This window comes from Chenopodium quinoa, unplaced genomic scaffold (genome assembly GCF_001683475.1).
Source record: "Chenopodium quinoa cultivar QQ74 unplaced genomic scaffold, ASM168347v1, whole genome shotgun sequence".
Classification (NCBI taxonomy): Eukaryota; Viridiplantae; Streptophyta; class Magnoliopsida; order Caryophyllales; family Amaranthaceae; genus Chenopodium; species Chenopodium quinoa.
Window position 1 is genome coordinate 874,138 of NW_018742334.1, and position 21,281 is coordinate 895,418.

Genomic DNA, 21,281 nt, shown 5'->3' on the forward strand with positions numbered 1-21,281 from the left:
TTTCTGCTCTTGGCTATAGATTTTTAGATTCTGATCTTAGTACTAGATATTTGTATTTGTTCAGGTGCTTATTTTTATACCTTTTATAATTGAATCATTTGTCAAAAAAAAAAAAAAAAAAAAAAACAGATAATTGAATCTACCTTAATTTTGTGTTTATATAAAGATTTTCCTGGAATAATCTTTACCACTCTGTTGTATTAGTTATAAACTTTGAAAGAATTTTCTAAGACTAATATCTTTGGGATTCATGACAACATTATTCTTTTGATAAGTATTATACATGTTTATCTATTGTTCAACTTTTCAAAAAAAAAAAAAAAAAAAAAACTATCATTCAATTTTATACTTTTTAACTTCTAACGGTACATTTAATTATTTTCTCTTGAGGAAATACGAATTATAAAAGAGTACACTGATATGGAGACCTAAATTGGTTGGAAATAGAGTTGTTAAAAGTTGACCTAATCCGAAATATCGATTAAAATCCAATTATTAACCGAACCATCTGAACACGAAAAAATGGTGACCCAAACCCGACTTGAAATAAACCCTAGACTCGAGTTGACCTGAGTATGTGAGACCTGAACCCGAACATGAACTGACCTGGAGATGACCCGATCCGAATGTAACCCGTAAATTATTGACCTTAACTGAACCTGACTTGAACCGAAATTGACCCAAACCCGTTTTAATTTGCAAAACTCGAATTTAACCCGACTTGTTACTAACCTGACCTGAATTCAACTCGATTCGTTCGACCGTTCCTAACCCGACCCGAATTTAACCCAACCTGTTAGAAACCCGACCTGAAATCAACCCGACTTGTTATTGACCCGAGCCAAATTAAACCCGACTTGTTAATGACCCGACCCGACTTTTATCAGATCTATTACTTACCCGACCCAAAATTTCAACCCGATCTGTTATTAACTCGACTCGAAATTAACACGATTTGTTATTGACCCCACCTATATTCAGCCCAAATTATTCCCGACCCGATTTCAAATCACCTTAAATGCAATTTAGACCACCTTATTATTGTTGATCAAAGCATTTTGTCTAGGGAGACCAAGTCGGTCCAGGCCAGCAAAAGAAAGAAGCATCATCCTGAAGTTTAAGAGTGAAATATAATATATATTTGTTGTATGGTCAAAGGAGATAATTATCTTCCTAAATTATAGACTGTAGTTCCCTAGTATATTGCATTGCCATATATATTATAGTCAAAAGAAATAATTAGCTTGATAAAAATGATAATTATCTATTTATAATCAGTTGAACCACAATATGACCTGACTTGGAATTGACCCGACCTGATTGTAACCTGCAAACTATTGACTTGAACATAACCCGACTTGAATTCGAGAATGATAGAATATGATTCCGAGACGTATTCCCTAGAATTTTGAGACTTTTAGACACCGGGTCTCGAAGACTCAAATTTTTTTCAAAAAGGTAGATAATAACGTTTAATTTTAGACACCAGGCCCTGAACTTCAAAATTTCTCAAAAGGCCTTCAATATTGAATTTTTTGACTTTTTTTTCGCCAGAAAATAAAAATTGTCGAAATGTTTACAATGGTCCCTCATACCTTTCGGGAGTCCAATTAGGTAGGTAGAACCATCCAATTAGTCTTTAAACGGCCTATTTACCGATTTATATCTCTTACCAATTTCATTAATTCAAGCCTAACACGAACATTTATGACAACCTATAATGATTATTTATAGTTCCAAACGGCATTATATGACCCCGAGATGTATTCTCTAAAATTTAAAAGCTTTTCGACAATAGGCCCCAAACCTCTAAAATTTCTCAAAAAGTGTGGATATTAGCCTTCAATTTTGGAAATTTTGGAGTTTTTATATATATATTTTTTTTTTCCCGAAAATAAAAATTGGCGAAATGTTTACTATGTTCCCAAATACCCTCCGGGAGTACCATTGGGTGGGTGGAACCATCCAATTTACCTTTAAACGACAAATTTACCAATTTACAACTGTCACCGGTTTCATTAATTCAAGCCTAAGACAAACATTTATGACAACATATAATGATTACTTATGGTTCCAAACGACATTATATGACCCCGAGATGTATTTTCTAAAATCTCAATGCTTTTCGACACTGGACCCCAAAACCTCCAAAATTTCTCAAAAAGCATGGATATAAGCCTTCAACTATGGAATTTTTTGACTTTTTTTCGCACGAATATAAAAATTTTCGAAATGTTTACCATGGTCCCTAATATTCTCCGGGAGTCTAATTAGGTGGGTGGAACCATCAAATTTGCCTTTAAAAAATTAAATGGCGAATTTACCGTTTTACAACTTGCACCGATTTCATTAAATCAAGCCTACCAAGAACATTTATGACAACATATAATGATCATTTATGGTTTAAAACAGTATAATATGACCCCGAGATGTATCCCCTAAAATCTCAAATTGTATTGACACCGAGCCCAGAAACCTCAAAAATTTCTAAAAAAGTGTGGATATTAGCCTTCAATTTTGGAATTTTTTGACTGGAAATAAAAATTGCCGAAATGTTTACCATGGTCCTTAATACCCTCTGGGAGTCCAAATGGGTGGGTGGAACCATCCAATTTGTCTTTAAACGACCAATTTACCGGTTTACAACTTGCACAAATTTCATTAACTCAAGCCTACCACGAACATTTATGACAAAAATAATGATCACATATGGTTCCAAATGACATTATATGACACTGAGATGTATTCCCTTGAATTTTGAGACTTTTAGACTCTGGATCCCGAAGACTCCAAAATTTCTCAAAAAGGTGGATATTAGCGTTTATTTTTTTAATTTTTTGACTTTTTTCGCCAGGAAATAAAAATTGCCGAAATGTTTATCATGTTCTCTAATACCCTCCGGAAGTCCAATTGGGTGGGTGGAACCATCCAATTTGCCTTTAAAAGGCCAAATTACCGGTTAACAACTTGCACCGATTTCATAACTCAAGCTTACCACGAACATTTATGACAACATATAATGATTATATATGATTCCAAACGGCATTATATGACCTCGAGATATATCTCTTAAAATCTAAAGGCTTTTCGACACCGGTTCCCAAAACCTCCAAAATTTATCAAAAAGCGTGTATTATAACCTTCATTTTTGGAATTTTTTGACTTATTTTCGCCCCGAAATAAAATTTGCCGAAATTTTTACCATGGTCTTTAATATCCTCCGGGAGTCTAATTAGGTGGGTTGAAATATCTAATTTGCCTTTAAACGCCAATTTATTGGTTTAAAACTTGCACTGATTTCATTAATTCAAGCCTACCACGAACATTTAGACAACATATAATGATTATACATGGTTCCAAACGGAATTATATGACCCCGAGATGTATCCCCTAGAATTTGAAGACTTTTCGACACCGGGTCCTGAAACCTCCATAATTTCGCAAATTGCGTGGATTTAATTTTGAAAATTTTTGACTTTTTTTCGCTCGGAAATAAAAATTGTTGAAATGTTAACCATAGATCCTAATACCCTCCACAAGTCCAATTGGATGGGTGGAACCATCAAATTTTGCCTTTAAACGACCAATTTACCGATTTACAACTTGTATCGATTTCATTAATTCAAGCCTACTACGAACAAGTACTTATGACAACAAATAATGATCATACATGGTTACAAATGATATTATATGACCCTAAGATGTATTCCCTAAAATATCAAGACTTTTCAACAACACCGGGCCCCTAAATCTCCTAAATTTCTCAAAAAGCGTGGATATTAGACTTCAATTTTGGAATTTTTTTACTTTTTTTCGCCCGAAAATAAAAATTTCCGAAATGTTAACCATGATCCCGAATACCCTCCGGGAGTCCAATTAGGTGGGTGGAACCATCAAATTTGCCTTTAAAAAATTAAAAGGCCAATTTACCGATTTACAACTTGCACTGATTTCATTAACTTTGAGCCTACAAGAACATTTATGACAACATATAATGATCATATATGTTTCCAAACGACAGTATATGAACCCGATATGTATTCCCTAGAATTTTGAGACTTTTAGAAACCAGGCCCCGAACGCTCCAAAATTTCTCAAAATTCGTAGATATTAGACTTCAATTTTAGAATTTTTTTGACTTTTTTTTGCCCGGAAATAAGAATTGCCGTAATGTTTACAATGGTCCCTACCCTCTGGGTGTCCACCTGGCTTGGTGCAACCATCCAATTTGACTTTAAAAAGTCGAGTTACCGGTTTACAACTTGCACTGATTTTATTAACTCAAGCCTACAACGAACATTTATGACAAAAAATAATGATCTTATATGGTTCCAAACGACATTATATGACCCAGAAATGTATTCCCTAAAATTTCTAAACTTTTCAACACCGGGCCTCGAAACCTCCAAAATTTCGTAAAAGTGTGGATATTAGACTTCAATTTCGGAATTTTTTTTAACTTTTTTTTGTCCAAAAATAAAAATTGAGAAAATTTTTACCTTGGTCCCTAATATCCTTCGGGAGTCCAATTGGATGGGTGGGACAATCCAATTTGCCTTTAAACCTCCAATTTACCGATTAACAACTTGCATCAATTTTATTAACTCAAACCTACCACAAACATTTATTATAACATATAATGATCTTATATGGTTCCAAGCGACATTATATGATCCCGAGATGTATTCTCTAAAATCTCAAGGATTTTCGACACCGGGCCCCAAAACCTCCAAAATTTCTCAAAAAGTGTGGATATAAGCCTTCAATTTTGGGATTTTTTGACTTTTTTCGCACGGATATAAAAATTGCCAAAATGTTTACCATGTTCCCTAATACCCTTTGGGAGTCCAATTTGGTGGGTGAAACCATCCAATTTGCCTTTAAATGACGAATTTACCGGTTTACAACTTACACCGATTTCATTACATCAAGCCTACCACGAACATTTACGACAACATACATTTATGTTTTAAAACAGTATTATATGACCCTGAGATGTATCCCCTAAAATCTCAAAGCTTTTCGACACCGAGCCCCGAAACCTCATAAATTTCTAAAAAAGCGTGGATATTAGCCTTCAATTTATTTTTTGACTTTTTTTTCGCTCGGAATAAAAATGGCCGAAATGTTTATCATGGTCCCTAATACCGTATGGGAGTCCAATTGGGTGGGTGGAACCATCCAATTTGTCTTTAAACGACCAATTTACCAGTTTAAAACTTGCACCGATTTACCGGTTTACAACGACCAATTTTATTAAATTGTACCGAACCCGACTTGAACTGAAATTGACTCAAACCTGTTTTAACCTGTCAAAACCCGAATTTAACCCGACTTTTTACTAACTTGACCTGAATTCAACCCGACCTTAAAAAAACCCAACCTGTTACAAACCTGACCCGAAATCAACCCGACTTGTTATTGACCTGAGCCAAATTAAATCCGACTTGTTATTGACTCGACCCGACATTTATCAGATCTATTACTTACCCGACCTTAAAATTCAACCCGATCTGTTATTAACTCGACTCGAAATTAACACGATTTGTTATTGACCCCACCTATATTCAGCCCAAATTATTCCCGACCCGATTTCAAATCACCTTAAGTGCAATTTAGACCACCTTATTATTGTTGATCAAAGCATTTTGTCTAGGGAGACCAAGTCGGTCCAGGCCAGCAAAAGAAAGGAGCATCATCCTGAAGTTTAAGAGTTAAATATAATATATATTTGTTGTATGGTCAAAGGAGATAATTATCTTCCTAAATTATAGACTGTAGTTCCTTAGTATATTGCATTGCCATATATATTATAGTCAAAAGAAATAATTAGCTTGATAAAAATGATAATTATCTATTTATAATCAGTTGAACCACAATATGACCTGACTTGGAATTGACCCGACCTGATTGTAACCTGCAAATTATTGACTTAAACATAACCCGACTTGAATTCGAGAATAACCCGACTTGGAAATGACCCAACCTGATTATAACCCGCAAATTATTGACTGGAATCGAACCCGGCTTGAACCCGATAATGACCTGATTTGAAAATGACCAGACCTGATTATAACCTGCAAATTATTGACTTGAACCAAACCCGACTCATACCCGAGAATGACCCGACCTGATTCTAACCCGCAAATTATTGACTTGAAACGAACCCGACTCGAACCCGAGAATTACCCTAATCCGTTTTAACCCGTGAAAACCAGAATTAAACCCAACTTGTTGTTCATCCGACACGAATGTAACCCGACCTAAACCCGATAAGAAGTATGACCCGACGTGACCCAACTCAGGCATGACCCAACCCAAACCCGACCCGCATTGGTTATGAAATTAATCTGAATTGACACGACCCTGAATGATCCGACCTGATTCTAACCCTCAAATTATTGACTTGAAACGAACCCGACTCGAACCCGAGAATTACCCTAATCCGTTTTAACCCGTGAAAACCAGAATTAAACCCAACTTGTTGTTCACCTGACACGAATGTAACCCGACCTAAACCCGATAAGAAGTATGACCCGACGTGACCCAACTTTAGCATGACCCAACCCAAACCCGACCCGCATAGGTTATGAAATTAATCTGAATTGACACGACCCTGGTTGACCCGACCTACTCTTACCCGATCCAAACCCGACCCGTTTACCTGAATTGACAACTCTAGTTGGAAAGTCTTTAAATTATTGCTGATTTAAAGGAAAAACTCTTTAATTCCCCTAACAAACCTAAATATTAGGTGAGATTGACTTGAATAATTAAGCATGTTGATCCGACATTTTGATAGCTTTTTGACTAACCCTTTGCCTAATTTCATAACAATTATTATGGAAAATAAGAATTTGCCAACAAAAAAAAAAAAAATCATTTTACTGTAAAATTGCTTGTCTGCGCTGCAGAAAATAGGCCAAGACTAAAGAATGTATAATCATACTAAATTGTTTGTCAAGAACTAACACAAGCAGAATTAATGTTCAATGAGCTACAATCTGTTCTAAGCTCAAAAATGGGGATTTCACACCTGCCTTTTCTTTGATCAAAATTCGGAAACACTTTCCGATTTGGTACATCCCTAAAACTTGCACCTTTCTTGTAAAACAGATTATTATGATGATGGTTGTTTCTCATATGTGGGTAGCCTGAGTGTGTGTAACTTGATGGATCGAAAACCGGGTACTCGTTTTTTGGACGTTGATGGACTCTGATGCAGCTTTCTATGACCTTGGCTTCATGTATTAGTTGATCTCTGATGGCTCTGCAATGCTGCTGTAATTTGTAAAATTTCGAGTTTTTTGTTGAGTTTGAAGAGTTGCTTGAGCTAGTATTGGAATTGTGTGTAGGATTTGTGTTGTGTGGGATTCTGCTGCATTGAGTGCAATGGTTTCTCAACCTTTCTAAGTTGAATGATATTCTTTTTGCTTCATCAGATAGACAATTGTATGCCTGTAAAATGTATTTAGTGGTTAAAAATGGTAACAAAAAAGATAAATGAGAACATATAGCCTATTTTTTGAAATTAGGTTAATTTGACTTGATAGTTAACCCACTTAAGACCAAGCTTTAAAACTTAGAATACGCATGCACAATTATATCCTCAAATTTATATGAATCACTTCCGTTTATGTACATTCAAACAATAACTTTATTTCCTCATGAACGTTTAAAATTATCTCCTTTCATGCATTCTGAGTGTTCATATGAAATTTAAACACTAATTCTTAAAAAATCAAAATGGTAATATCGTAACGATATATACAGTAATAGATAAGAAATTCTAAAGTAGAATCAACACAACAATTGAATAACACAAAGAGATTTGTAATATTGTTGACTAAAATTTAAGTAAGCATTCACTATATATATATAGATATATACCATCTTTATAATCTATATAAAAAATAACTTGACCATTTCACCATGAAAAATGTGATGGTGCTATCTTGAGTATGTTACAACCAAATGTCTCATATTATGTAATATCATGAATAATGGATCTTCTCTAAAATTGACTACAACCAAATGATAAAGCCATACAAGCAATTATTACACACACCTTGTTCAATTTTTTATTTTTATTTTTATTTTTTATAGTGACAAGTTGTTCCAATTTTAGGATACTTGGTCATACTAAAATTGAAACTTAGGTTGTTTGTCTTTTGATGCTTGTTAAAATTAATAATAGCCATTCAAATGTACCAAGTATTAAATAAACTAACAACCAAAATAAGACAACATTTGTGATGTAATTCAAACATTTATATATTATTCACATTATAATCTATGGTTACATGGAATATACTTAAAAAAAATTCATTTTATTTTTCTATAGATATGGAGAGTTGAACTAATAAAAGTAATTAAGTATACAACATAATAGCTTCATCAGACTCTATCAACTTTAATTGTAATTTTATTAAACAGGGTCTATCATCTTTTTTAATAATAATAAACGTAGGTTTTCTAAACATTGTTTAATTGTTTTCCTAATATTTTTTTTTGAAACAGTGAACAATTCCAAGAAAATGCTTATTCTAACATTGCTTAATCTTTTTCAAACATTACTGAGAAAAAAAAAATCATAAATAATGATAAGGTCGTCTAAGAAAATAACTTATTGTATGATACTAGTTAAACTAAGGTCAGTACTACTGCTATTAGGTAGCTAAAAGAGTCTATGACATTAAAGATTGTACCTTAACATTGTTAAAAATTCAACATTAAAGAATCGTGTTTAATAATCAAACTACTCCGTATCATTTCACATAAGAATGTCGACATGATAAAGTGTTTAATTACTTGTTAAGCGACTAAAATACTACGTAGTATATATACAACGTTGTTTCACTATTCCGAACGTACGATCCATTCAAAACTTATATTTTGGTCACATTCTTATGAAAAAAGGGTTGTTAAAATTTATGTTATGAAAATTAGGGTAATAGGGTGTGTGACAAGTGTGGTTACCCCCAAAAATCCTAATCCCAGAAAATCAAAATCAAAAACAATAATAATCTTTGACTCTGAAAACAGAGCCCAAACAGATTTCCCTATTTGTGCATGAGCCTAAATTCAAATATTTTGTCCTTAACTAAGCATTTCACTTATTTCCAAATAATTACTTCACCAAAATTTGAAATTAATTATTCTAGTAATCAACAAAATTTAACAGAAATTTGAATAATGATAACAAAAATACCTGAGAAATAAGCTTGAAAGCAAACTCTGCCTTTGGATGTTTATTCTTATCTGGATGAAGCAACAATGCTATCCAAAAAAGCCCATAAAAAAATAAAATTAAAAACCCAAATAATTCCTCATATAAAATTATAAGATAATATATTTATTTTTGTTATATGTCAAACAATATATATGTCAATTATGATCCTAAAACAGGGGATTAATAGTTTAATATTGATATTGATCAACATTATTAAAAAAAAAAGGATTAAGAAAATACCAAGATTATGGTATTGCTTTTTAATGGTAGAAAAGCTTGAATCTTCTGTAACCTGCAATTTCAAAATTAAAAAGAATAAATTCAAAACCCCATTATCAAGAAACTCTTTAAAAACAGAGTCACATTTTCAAAACTAAATAAATGAATAATTTTTTTTAGAAAAAAGTAGAACTTACTCTGAGAATCAAGTACCAATCAATAAAATGAGATTGAATAGAGGAATTATCAAAAGAATGATTATTATTATTAATATGAATACAAGAAAAATGAGAATTATGGTAAATATTACAGGTATCAATGGCTAAATGAGATTTAACATCATAATTATTGTTTGGTAATTCTTGTTTTTGTGGTTGTTTTACTCTCACCATATTCTAGAGAGTGAAAGAAAGAGGGAGTTTTAGAGAGAGAAAGAGGGAGAGTGAAGGAGAGAGAAGTGGAGCGGTTAAGAAAAAGGAGGAAGAATAAATGATTTAGGAATTTTGGAATTTAGGAATTTTGGGTGGTTTGGTTAGTTGGTGGGAATGACTAGTAAAGTGTACCATGCAACATTATGTTTAGCTTTACATTTTTGGTAAGTTGGAAGGTTTTCAAAATATGTTCCAATTTTAATTGGAGTTATGTTATGGTACTCCCTAATTGCGGAGAATTTAGGATCCGTCAAAGGCTCTTATGAAGTGGTGGATAAAATTTGAGTTTTCAAACTTATAGTTAGGTGATTATTATTTTACTTCAATAAAAAGTGTTGATTTAAATGTGAATTGTGTCATTTTAAACTTGACATGAGATTGAGTTTTTTTTTTCCTTTTTATTAAATATATTTTTTGATTTTCAAAGGGAATGTTTTTTTCAACGTGTTTATATATTTTGATTAATTGTGTACTAACACAAGTAATTGGTCCTTGATGAAGTTTTCTTTATTTTAATGGCCAACAATATTGGTCACAATTGATTCATAAGAAATTAAGAATTGGCTATTATTAGAGTTGTTAATGGATAACGACAACTTTATATGAAGGCTGTTGAGTGTTTATATAAACTTTTTTTTTTAAACAAATTTATATAAACTTATAATTAAGGGTCGGTTTATAATATAAGTTAAGAAATAAAAAAAAATACAATATATATATATATATATATATATATATATATATATATATTATCATAAAATTGTAGACGTAAATATAATAATATAAATTCAAATAAGCATTTCTTTTTGGGCTCATCATTTCTCAACTAATTAGCTTCCTTTTGGACTCACCATATAAAGACGATTATGTTGTTATCAATTCAATCATAACTTAATCTCACTCGAAAAATTATAAAAATGTAGACATAAATTATATAAATGTCTGAGCATAGCAGTATGATCTTTTATTATGCAGCAAATTCAGCTTAGTAATGTATGCATGAGAATATGAGATTGGATCAACTTTACTGTTGAATACTAAGATGCTCCATTAAGGCCAACTGACACGATGAACATGATTTTCGTAAATGCTTCACTTCAATTTTTATCACACTTTCTCGTGTTGCCCTTAAATTTTGTTTTTAGCTACCTCACTAGTCACTATAGTCCTTCAACTCTGTGGTACATCAAGTTGTACACAATATGAAGTGGTACATTCTGCCAAAAAATAAAATAAAAAATGAAGTGGTACATACATGAAGTTGTACACAATCGCGTTTAGGTACAATACTTCGTTATCTCAAATTCTGTCTTAATTTATTAAACACATTTTTAGGTTAGTGCATGCAATAACTTTAAAGCTCAAGTACGTACTTATTTGATTTGAAATAATTTCATATGAGAGATATGTATAGTCAACCTACATATATAATTATGAATACCTATAACTTAAAATCAAATCTCTTTTACATCTTGTTCTCTTCAGCTTAATTTCAGTTCAATTCCTAATTTCCTTCTCTTATAAACAGTTCAGTTCAGTTCAGTTCAGCTTCAATCAGTTCATTTCAATTCAATTCAGCTCAGTTCGATGAATCAGAACAAGCCCTTATTCATGTGATTGACTCTCATTGTACATGGACAAACAAAACTAAGGTAAATCTACAATTTCTTCTTAGGAAAATAAGTATTCTTTTATTATTTCAAAAACTTCATTGATAATGTTGTACTTAGTCCTCAAAACATAAAGTTGTACTTAGTCCTTCAACCATAAAGTTGTATTGAAGTCTATAATATAGTTGTATAAATGAATACAAAGAGAGTGTACTTGGCCAACTTGGGAACAAGGAAAGGTATTTCCGTATTGAAAGATACAAATATTGACTTCTAAGGACCTTTATTCTAATAATGGTACTTTGTGCAAAACATTTTAATTGGGTTTGGCCTTCAAATCAAGCAATTCCATATTCAATTTGTTTATACACCGTATAGTTTAATAATTTTATAATGTACTCCTATATTATCAAAATAAGTACAAATAACATAAGTTCAAGAAGTAAACTTCAATTATAGAGTAAAAACAAAATTAACAATTCGTATATAGATACTTTGTACTCAATTTGCATTCCATTTGAACATATCTATTTTTTGTATTTTTCACCTCCAAACTTTAATAAGAATTTATTATATCCTTTATTAAGGGCAGAAAAGCCATTTACCCAATGGCTAGCTACATTTTATTATCAGAATTGTCAAATGTACTTGTTTCGGGTGAAAACAATGGGACCTCGTCGAAGGTCCGATGAAGTAGAGAAGACTGGATTCGGTCCAAGTGATGTTGGGCCGAAGGTTTCCTGCACAGTAAACACACGTAAACTAGCCTCGGGGGTGTTGCCGAGGAAGGCCCCTCCGATGCTAGAGTCAGTACAGTGTGTAGAAAGAGAATGCTATGCAAGAGAATTAATTGCTTGAGGCTTTGTTTGAATGAATGTACAAATGTAATATTGATGGCTTTTATACCTTTGCATATATGGAGAAGTTGGGCCTTAGCCCAATTGACTTGCCTTGGACTGATCTTGACTTTAGCACAATTGGGAAGTTGAACCTTGACCTTGGGCTTTTAATTAGATCATTTAATGACTAGGCCCAATTGGACTAAATTGGACCCAAACAACTTGCCCCCCAGACCCGATTTGGAGGGATGACGGGTCGGGTTTGATTTAATCAGAAAAGGAGGGAAGTGAATGATTTAATTAATCCAAGAAATTTGAATTTAAACCGTAATTAAACCATAATTAATGAGATAACAACAGTTAAGGCGAATAATTGTGGAAGTTGGACAGATAATGGGCGGTTTAATCGCAAGGTCGTGTGTTTAACGGTTACTTAGTGGGGTATTTTAAGAGAAATTGAAACGCGGACTCCCAGTATTCCCATTTCTGGAGATATAATTAGAGGCGCGTCGTCTCCCCTCACTTATTCACCAACACAAACCCAAAATTCTCGAGAGAGCCCAAGAACCCGCATCAAAACTTCGCAAATTCCCCGAGCATTAAGCTTAGAAACTGAGACTCGTCACTATCAATTCGTAAATCGGCAACTTTCGCTTCAGATTAAGGTAAATTCCTTTGATTTTAATTTATTTTTCTTCGAATTTGAACTCCTTCCCCTTTTTTCGACTTTTTTCTTCGAAATTCATCAATGGTGAAAGGAGTTAGAGGTAGAGCCCGTGCTCCAAGAAGAGCAAGGCCAATTCCCGATCCCAGGAACAGGATTGGGACCTGGAATGGACAGAGAGTAGAGCCGGACCCTGCTGAAGGGATTAGGGCGACTCCCATTTCTTCGGCTCCTCCTCAGAGAACGGAGGGGTCGGCGCTTCTGGTCGGGACGACGAAGTTCCCGCTATCCTTTGGGACATCCTTCCTGGGTTTTCAGAGTGGGAGGATGCCGAAGTAGCTTCGGCCATGATAAAGAACCGCCCTTACTCATGGTGGGTGGAGAATGCCGAACAGTATCGGTTTGCCGAACAGATTGAGTTGCACTACGACATCCTTGAAGCTGATGGGTATTGGTGCCGAATGCCCGTGGCATCCGATAGAATCCATCGTCCACCCCCGGGGTATGTGGGGGTGTACACAAGACAAATTCAGTATGGGCTGAGGTTCCCTTTGGACGTATTCGTCCGAGACTTGCTGATCCATTATAATATTTCCCTATGTCAGCTAACTCCCATTAGCATCCGAAGGGTGATGACATACTTATGGGTCTGCAAGTTCTTCAGGTATGTGCCGAACCTGCACTGCTTCAAAAACCTCCATCGGCTAGTGCCAAATATTCAAAGTGGGCACGGAAGTCACGGTTCTGGGTGGTACCGGATCGAGTCTCGGCCCCAGTACCTAACCATGTGGCCGAACGACTCTTCAGACAAGGAATGGAGAGGTCAATGGATTTGGGTTAGGGCACCCACGGACCCGGGCCACCCTTGCATCTTCAGCGCTCCCAGGTATCTTGCTGAGCCTGATCCCGACATGGGAAGTTTAGGTCCCCCCGAAGATAACGGCCAGATCCGAACCTTAATTAACAGAACATCTTCGGCAAGCTGCCGAACCGGGGGGGCAGCGGTCGAATGCAGCATATCCCGGAGACTTGGCTCCCCGATACGCATTATGTCTTCCAAGAGAACATGTTAGCAGCTGTCGGCCTCAGCCGAAAGTTTAAGGATGGTAAGCTTCTTCGGCTGGAGCCGAGGCCTTTTATTTATCTTTTTTCCTCCGTTTTCACTTCGCTCTTTTATGCTGTGCCAATCTAACTGAACTGACCTTTTCCCTCTTCTTTTTCAGAGCGGGACGAGACCAACGTCGGCATTAACTACACTCGTCTTGGCGTCAACCGAGAACGAGTTGTAACTGATCGGGCCCCCTCTATCACTGAACCGAGGCATAGGGAAGTTCATCTAGACTCTTCCCATTTCCAAATTGAGGCTGTTGCTCTGTATCAGAGGCAGAAGCCTTGGTGGAAGAAGAGAGATCCCTGGTTTCAGCTGCTAGACGAAGAAGCTGAAGCTGCCCGTACGGCCGAAGAGGTTGCACGGGTTATCGAAGCTTGTGAAGGAGGAGAAGGGTCCTCCAGGGCTGCTGAAGAAGAAGCTGCAGCTAGGGCAGCTGAAGAAGACGAGGCTTTGCTGAAGACCTCGGTGAGCTTTTAGACTTAGTTTTGTCTGTTTCTGTTTTTTTTATACTCAGATTCTTCCTCCCCCCTGTCTTTTACAGTCCGAAGAGAGTAATAGACATAGAGAAGGGAAAGCCCCTGTTCGTCTCGAAGACCAGATACAAGAAGAGTCTTCAGACTCAGACATGGACGAGCAGCCGCTTCAGAAAAGGCGACGAAGAATGGCCATCATCGGCCCGCATGACTTTCAGCGGAGGTCGATGACCATCGGCATCGAAATAAGGGAACCCGAGGAAGGCAATGGATCGCCGAGGGTTCCCCGGCCACCACCTCAATCACCTCCAAAGACCCCTCCGCCACCTCCCGAGATGGAGGTGGATCAGAAAACTCCCGAACCTAAGGGAGGGGTCCAAGAGGAAGTTCAAGAGAGTGCTGCTGAGCACAGGAATGAGGATGCTGTGATGCCCAGTGCTGAGGGTTTCACGACAGACATTGCAAGAGAGGTTGAGGCCTTTGTCCTCACACCTGAAGAAGAAGAAGTCATAATAATTGACTCTTCTGAGAAGAAGGGGGATGCCGAGCCATCCAAGATTAAAGAAGCTCCATCGTCATCCTTCCCTTCTTTCCAGACGCTGCAGTCTGGGGAAATGGGTTTCTCGGCCCCTCGAATTCCAATCCCAGATCACATCTGGGACCTCATATGGGGTCATAACCGAGAAAGTGCTACAGCCTACTTCGGCGATTTTGCTGGCATGTCCGAAGTAGATAGGGCAAGAATCTGGTCGCTGAAGGCCACTGCTGGGATGGGCGAATCCAGCAGATCAGTTCCAGACCCAGCCAGGTCTAACCAATTGCTGATGATGCAGGTGATTCTCCTTGCCTTTATCTCTTTTTCAATTCAGCTCTTCAATTCAGTTTCAGTTATTATTATTTATTTTATGTTGACTTGTGCTCCTGTTTCAGTTCGTGCACAATCAGACTCTCACTGTAGAGCTGATAGATACCCTACAAGATAGGGTAGATGCTGCCGAGCACGACAAAAAGGTAGCTGAGGAGGAGCTAAAGCTTGCTAAGCTGAAGCAAGCAGCAGCTGAAGAGAAGCAGCAGAAGGGTGAAGAATATGAGAAAAGAGCTGCTGAAGCCCTTAAAACCTTCTGCGATGCTATGGAGAAGGAAGTTTTTCCCCCACTGATGGAAGGGGAAAATTCCTTCAAGAGCACATGGGAGTGGACATCTCCAAGTTCAAGGCTACCATTGAGAGCCGAATCCAGGAAGGAGCTGCTGCACAAGCTGAAGTGCAGCAAAAGCTGGAAGCTCTTGAAGCCAGTAGAATGGCCGCTGAAGAGATGCTCCAAGCCCGGAATGTCCAACTCTCAGAGGCTGCTAATGCTGCTGAAGCTCAGAGAGCTAAGCTCCAAGAAGTTGAGGATCAGCTGATGGTCAAAAAGGAAGAACTGACCGAGGCTCAGACAGAGGCTTCCCAAGTTCAGCAGGAGCTGAATGAGCTAAAAGGTTCCTCCTCCAAGCTCGCCGATGAGCTGAAGAAATCCAAGGAAGACTTGGAGGAGACAAAGAAGAAGTTGGCTGATGCTGAGGCTCTACTCAAAGTCCGTGTATATACCCAAGAAGAGTATGAAATGGGTTTCAGAAACGGGTTCAGAGTGTGCCGAAGAGTCTGCCTACATGCTGAGCCGAAGTTGGACTGGTCCAAATGTGCTGAATGGGTCCAGGATCCCGAAGACCCTCATATGAAATATGCAACTCCAATCGAAGCTGAAATACTTAAGGCTGAGGAAGCCGAAGAAGAAGCTGAGAGAATGGAGTTGGAGGCTGAACAGAGGGAAAGGGAGGCTCGGCAGAGTGCGAAGCCTGCTTCTTCTGCTGCTGGGGCTGAGGCCACCATGGGGCCCCAGAACGCTAATCAGTCTGATCCTCGGGCTGAAGCATAGGAACTCGGGCATTCGTCTTCAGAATCTTGCGGTTCATCATGTGCTCAACTTTAGACTTGCCGCTTTCTGAATTTTTGCCTTGTTTATTTTTTGCTTCAGCTTGCCTTGTCGTACAAACAGTTTATTTTTTGCTTCTGTACGTATTTCGGTAGCTGTTATTTTCCTCTTGTGGGCGGCTGTCGATACAGTTTTTTTAATTTATTTGAACTTGTAGCTCAATTTCTGAGCATGAATTATTAATTTGACGTCCCTTTCTTCAACTGCTTTGTCTTTGAATGCTTTACTGTTTCTTTAATTCTGCTGAACATAAACTTGCACTGGTAGTGCCTCTTGTCCCTCCAGAAATTGAAGTATGACTTCAGCTGAATAAACAATTTCTCTACTTCTTAAAAATGGGTATCCGAAACACGGGGCCAACTGAAGGCAATGCTTCGGATAATAGCTTTCTGGGATACAAGGCTCAGTTAAGGCAATATCCCAGACTTGTCCATGGACTCTTGCCTTTGGAGAACAAATCTTACTGAAGTTTGACTTCAGCTAAAAGACCAGTGTTCTTTAAAAAGACAAGTTTTGTCAGCAATCTGAAACCCAGTTACCCGAAGGCGAAGGTTTCAGACGAGGCTGAATAAAAAATTTCCAATAGTTGGTGTTATCCTTAATTTTCTGGCTATCTTTAAAAAAATGGATATCCAAAACACAGGGCCAGCTGAAGGCAATGTTTCGGATAATGGCTTTTAGGAATACAAGGCTCAGTTAAGGCAATATTCCAGAATTGTCCATGGACTCATGCCTTTGGAGAACAAGTCTTACTAAAGTTTGACTTCAGCTGAAAGACCAGTGTTCTTTAAAAAGACAAGTTTTGTCAGCAATCTGAAACCCAGTTACCCGAAGGCGAAGGTTTCAGAAGAGGCTGAATAAAAAACCCTTAAAGAGTAGATAGAACCAAGAAAAATTTGAAAGAATAAAAAGTTGCAAATATTTATATAAATGGTGGCTCCAAGGCCTTTCATTAATTCAAAATGTACTTACAAAGATTGTTCTGCCCCGAAGGGTTTACACATGATATTTTTTCAGTACATCAGCGTTCCAGTGATTTTTCAGCTCAGTTCCCTCCAACTGTCGAAGTCGGTATGTCCCTGGCTGAAGCTCATCACAGATTTCGTAGGGCCCTTCCCACGCAGCTGAGAGTTTTCCATGGATTCGGCTTTTCTGAACTGCAGCAGCATTTCGAAGGACAAGGTCTCTAATTTTGAGAGGCCTTGCATGGATCCTTCGGTTGTAAAATTTGCTGATTCTCTGCTTATAAGCAGTCATTCTGTCTCGAGCCGAGTCTCTTACTTCGTCGAGGAAATCTTCATTAGTCGCTCATTCTCAGCCGAGAAGTGGTGCACTCGTAAGCTCTCAGAGCCTATTTCCACTGGAAGAACGGCTTCGGCTCCATACACCAGTTCAAAAGGTGAATAGCCCGTTGCCTCTTTTTCAGTTGTCCGAAGGGACCAAAGGGTTCCAGGGAGCTCCTCCAGCCATTTGGACTTTTTATCTTCCACCCTCTTTTTGAGGGCATTTAGGATCTGTTTATTTGCAGCTTCAGCTTGTCCGTTACTTTGCGGGTGGCATACTGCTGAATATGCCAGTTTGATACCGAACTGGTCTGTATACCGCTTCAGTGGTAAGTTATCAAATTGCCTCCCATGATCGAAGACAAATACTCTCGGGATGCCGAAACGAGTGATGATATTCTGCCAGATAAATTTTCTGACAGTTTGCTTTGTAATGTTCGAGGCTGCTTCGGCCTCGATCCACTTACTGAAGTAGTCAACACCAACTATCAGCCATTTTTTTTGGTACACAACCTCTGGAAATGGTCCTAGTATATCCAGTCCCCATTGGGCAAACGGGAGTGGATTAAGGATCGGCTGAAGATCCCTTGCTGGCTGGTGGATAACTGGTGCGAATTTTTGACATTTTTCGCATTTCCGGACCAGCTCCTTAGCATCTGCGATCATGGTGGGCCAGTAATATCCGGCCCTCAATGCCTTGTGGGCTAAGGTCCTTCCCCCGACGTGGTTCCCACAAATGCCGAGGTGAATCTCCCGTAGGATATAATCTGCATCTGTTGGTCCCACGCATTTCAGCAATGGGGCTGAGAAGGACTTTTTCAGAAGCTCCCCCCTGAAGACGATGAACCTTGAGCTGGTTCTCTTCATCTTGGAGGCCAAAGCTCTATCTTCGGGAGTCTCTCCCCGAAGTTTGAAAGCTAGGATGGGGTCCATCCAGCTAGGCTCTGGGTCAGCGCAGCACACTTCGGGTGCTTCGTCGACACTTCTTTCTCGACGCACTTCTACATATACAGATCTGTTCAGCTCAGTGAGAGTTGAACTGGCAAGTTTGGAGAGTGCATCGGCTTGGGTATTCTGACCCCTTGGGATCAGCTGAACCTCAAAAGTTTTCAGCTTTGCAATGACTGATTTAATCTTGGCAAGATAGGCTATCATGGAGGGCTCTTTAGCCTCGTAGCTGCCGCTGATCTGATATGCAACTAGCTGAGAGTCTGTTTTCAGGCAGACATGATCGGCTTCCAGGGAGATGCACAATTCTAGGCCAGCGATTGTTGCCTCATATTCGGCTTCGTTGTTCGAAGTCTTAAAAGAAAATTTTAGTGCATACTCGAAGGATTTGCCTTCGGGAGAGGTTATCACTACTCCTGCCCCCGAACCATTTTCGGTGGAAGATCCATCCGTAAACACGGTCCAGACTTTCTTTTCATTGTCTAGCGCTTCCTGGTATGAGCATTCGGCCAAGAAATCCGCTAGAGCTTGGGCCTTAATGGCAGCCCTCGGATGGTAGCTGATGCTGAATTCGGTGAGCTCAAAAGCCCACTTGGCCAGCCTACCAGATTTTTCAACTTTGCCGAGAACTTTTTCCAGCGTATGATCAGTTAAGACCACTATCTGATGGCAATCAAAATAGGGCCTCAGCTTCCAAGCAGCTACTACTACCGCAAAAGCGACTTTCTCGAGTAGAGGGTAGCGACTCTCGGCATCCGTCAGTGTATGACTGACAAAATAGATCGGTTGCTGACTTTTGCTTTCTTCCTTCAGCAAGACTGCACTGATGGTGGCTGGGCTAACGGCCACATACAGATACAAAGTATCTCCTTCCGCTGGGCTAGCCAGCGTTGGAAGTTGAGCCAGATGCTCCCGAAGCTGCTTAAAGGCTTCTTTTTGCTCTCTCTCCCAAACAAGCTCTTTTGTTTTCGGGAGTTTCAGGGCTTTGAAGAAAGGTAACCCCTTATCCGAAGCTCTGGAAATGAACCTCGAGAGGGCTGCCATTCTTCCGGTGAGCCGCTGAACATCCCACTTTGTTTTCGGCTCAGGAAGGTCGAGCGCTGCTTTGACTTTGGAGGGATTGGCATAAATCCCCCTCTTGCTGACTATGAACCCAAGGAATTTCCCTGATTTCACGCCGAAGACACACTTCTTCGGATTCAGCTTCATTTGATGTTTTCTTAAGGTGGCGAAGGTTTCAGCCAGGTCTTTAACATGGTCCTCAGATTTTTTGCTTTTAACGATCGAATCGTCGACGTAGACTTCCATGTTTCGGCCCTTTTGATCGGCGAAAACTTGATCCACCAGCCTTTGGTAGGTTGCCCCCGCATTTTTCAATCCGAAGGGCATCATTTTATAATTGTACACCCCGGCGTTTGTGACGAATGCCGTCTTTGCTCGATCGTCGGGGTGCATGAAGATCTGATGATACCCCGAGAATGCGTCCATGAAACTAAGCAAGGCATGGCCACTTGTCGAATCAACTAGCTGATCGATCCTCGGCAAGGGATAGAAATCCTTCGGACAAGCCTTATTTAGGTCCGTGAAGTCAACGCACATCCTCCAGGTACCATTGGCCTTCTGAACCATCACCACATTTGCAAGCCATTCTGGATACTGACAAGGCTCGATGAAGCCTGCCTCTAGCAACTTTTTGACCTCGGCTGCGATGTCTCGATTCTTATTAGCGGAGTAATTCCGCTTCTTTTGCTTAATTGGTCGACACGTTGGGTCAACATTAAGCTTATGGGAGATGAGGTCTGGACTTATCCCGGGCATATCATCTGCCGAGAAAGCAAACACATCTCTGTTGTCCCGAAGGAGCTGAATAAGTTCACAACGGGTGTTCGGATCAAGGTCCATCCCGATTGTTACATATTTCTCAAAGTCTCCTTCGACCAACTCAACTGTTTCAGTCTGTTGGTCCATGTCCATTGCTGATGGACTGGACTCTTCAGAATCTGGCCTGCTACCTATGTCAGTAGGTGTCCCAGTCATTTTGCTCTTCGGCTGGCTCTCTGAGTCTTTCGGTTCAGCTGAAGAGCTAGCCTTTTCCCTTTCGGGCCCTTTTTCTCTGGGTACAGATCCTTGGGCCGAAGCACTTAGGCCTTTCGGCTTTTTTGTGCTTGTCTCTCTTTCTTTTTCTTTCTCTTCCTCATCCTTGTCGTCATCTGGGCGACTACTGGATGGCTTGAGGTAGTTGCATCTTCGGGCGTCCTTTTGGTTGCCCTGTATCCTTTCGGGGAAGCCAGCGTCAGAGACGTAAATCATCAACTGATGATAAGTTGAGACGACCCCTTGGATCTCATGAATTATAGGTCTCCCCAAAATCACGTTGTACACTGAAGGAGCCTCAATGACCAAAAATTCAATCATGACATTCCTGGCTGCCTCATCGCAGCCGATGGTGACAGGAAGTGTCACCTTCCCATCTGGATAAGTTGAAGCCCCGTTGAACC

General features: G+C 38.8%; 1 protein-coding gene across 1 annotated transcript; it reads right to left on the bottom strand.

The window, feature by feature from the left end:
• Positions 1-6,929: 6,929 nt before the first annotated feature.
• LOC110692346 (curved DNA-binding protein-like) lies at positions 6,930-10,547 on the bottom strand. The gene is made up of 4 exons (XM_021869356.1): positions 9,649-10,547; positions 9,473-9,524; positions 9,212-9,279; positions 6,930-7,458 (listed from the first exon to the last, which is right to left on the bottom strand). The coding sequence occupies exons 1-4, from the start codon at positions 9,841-9,843 to the stop codon at positions 6,961-6,963; spliced, it is 813 nt and encodes a 270-aa protein (XP_021725048.1). The 5' UTR covers positions 9,844-10,547; the 3' UTR covers positions 6,930-6,960.
• Positions 10,548-21,281: the final 10,734 nt, after the last annotated feature.

Bases quoted from the DNA above. Each gene is read 5' to 3' on its own strand.
- LOC110692346 (XM_021869356.1), bottom strand. From the start codon at position 9,843: ATGGTGAGAGTAAAACAACCACAAAAACAAGAATTACCAAACAATAAT. The intron at 9,280-9,472 runs GTATTTTCTTAA...TTTTTTGGATAG, and splicing joins AAAGCAATACCATAATCTTG to CATTGTTGCTTCATCCAGAT. The intron at 7,459-9,211 runs GTATTTTTGTTA...TACATTTTACAG, and splicing joins CTTTCAAGCTTATTTCTCAG to GCATACAATTGTCTATCTGA.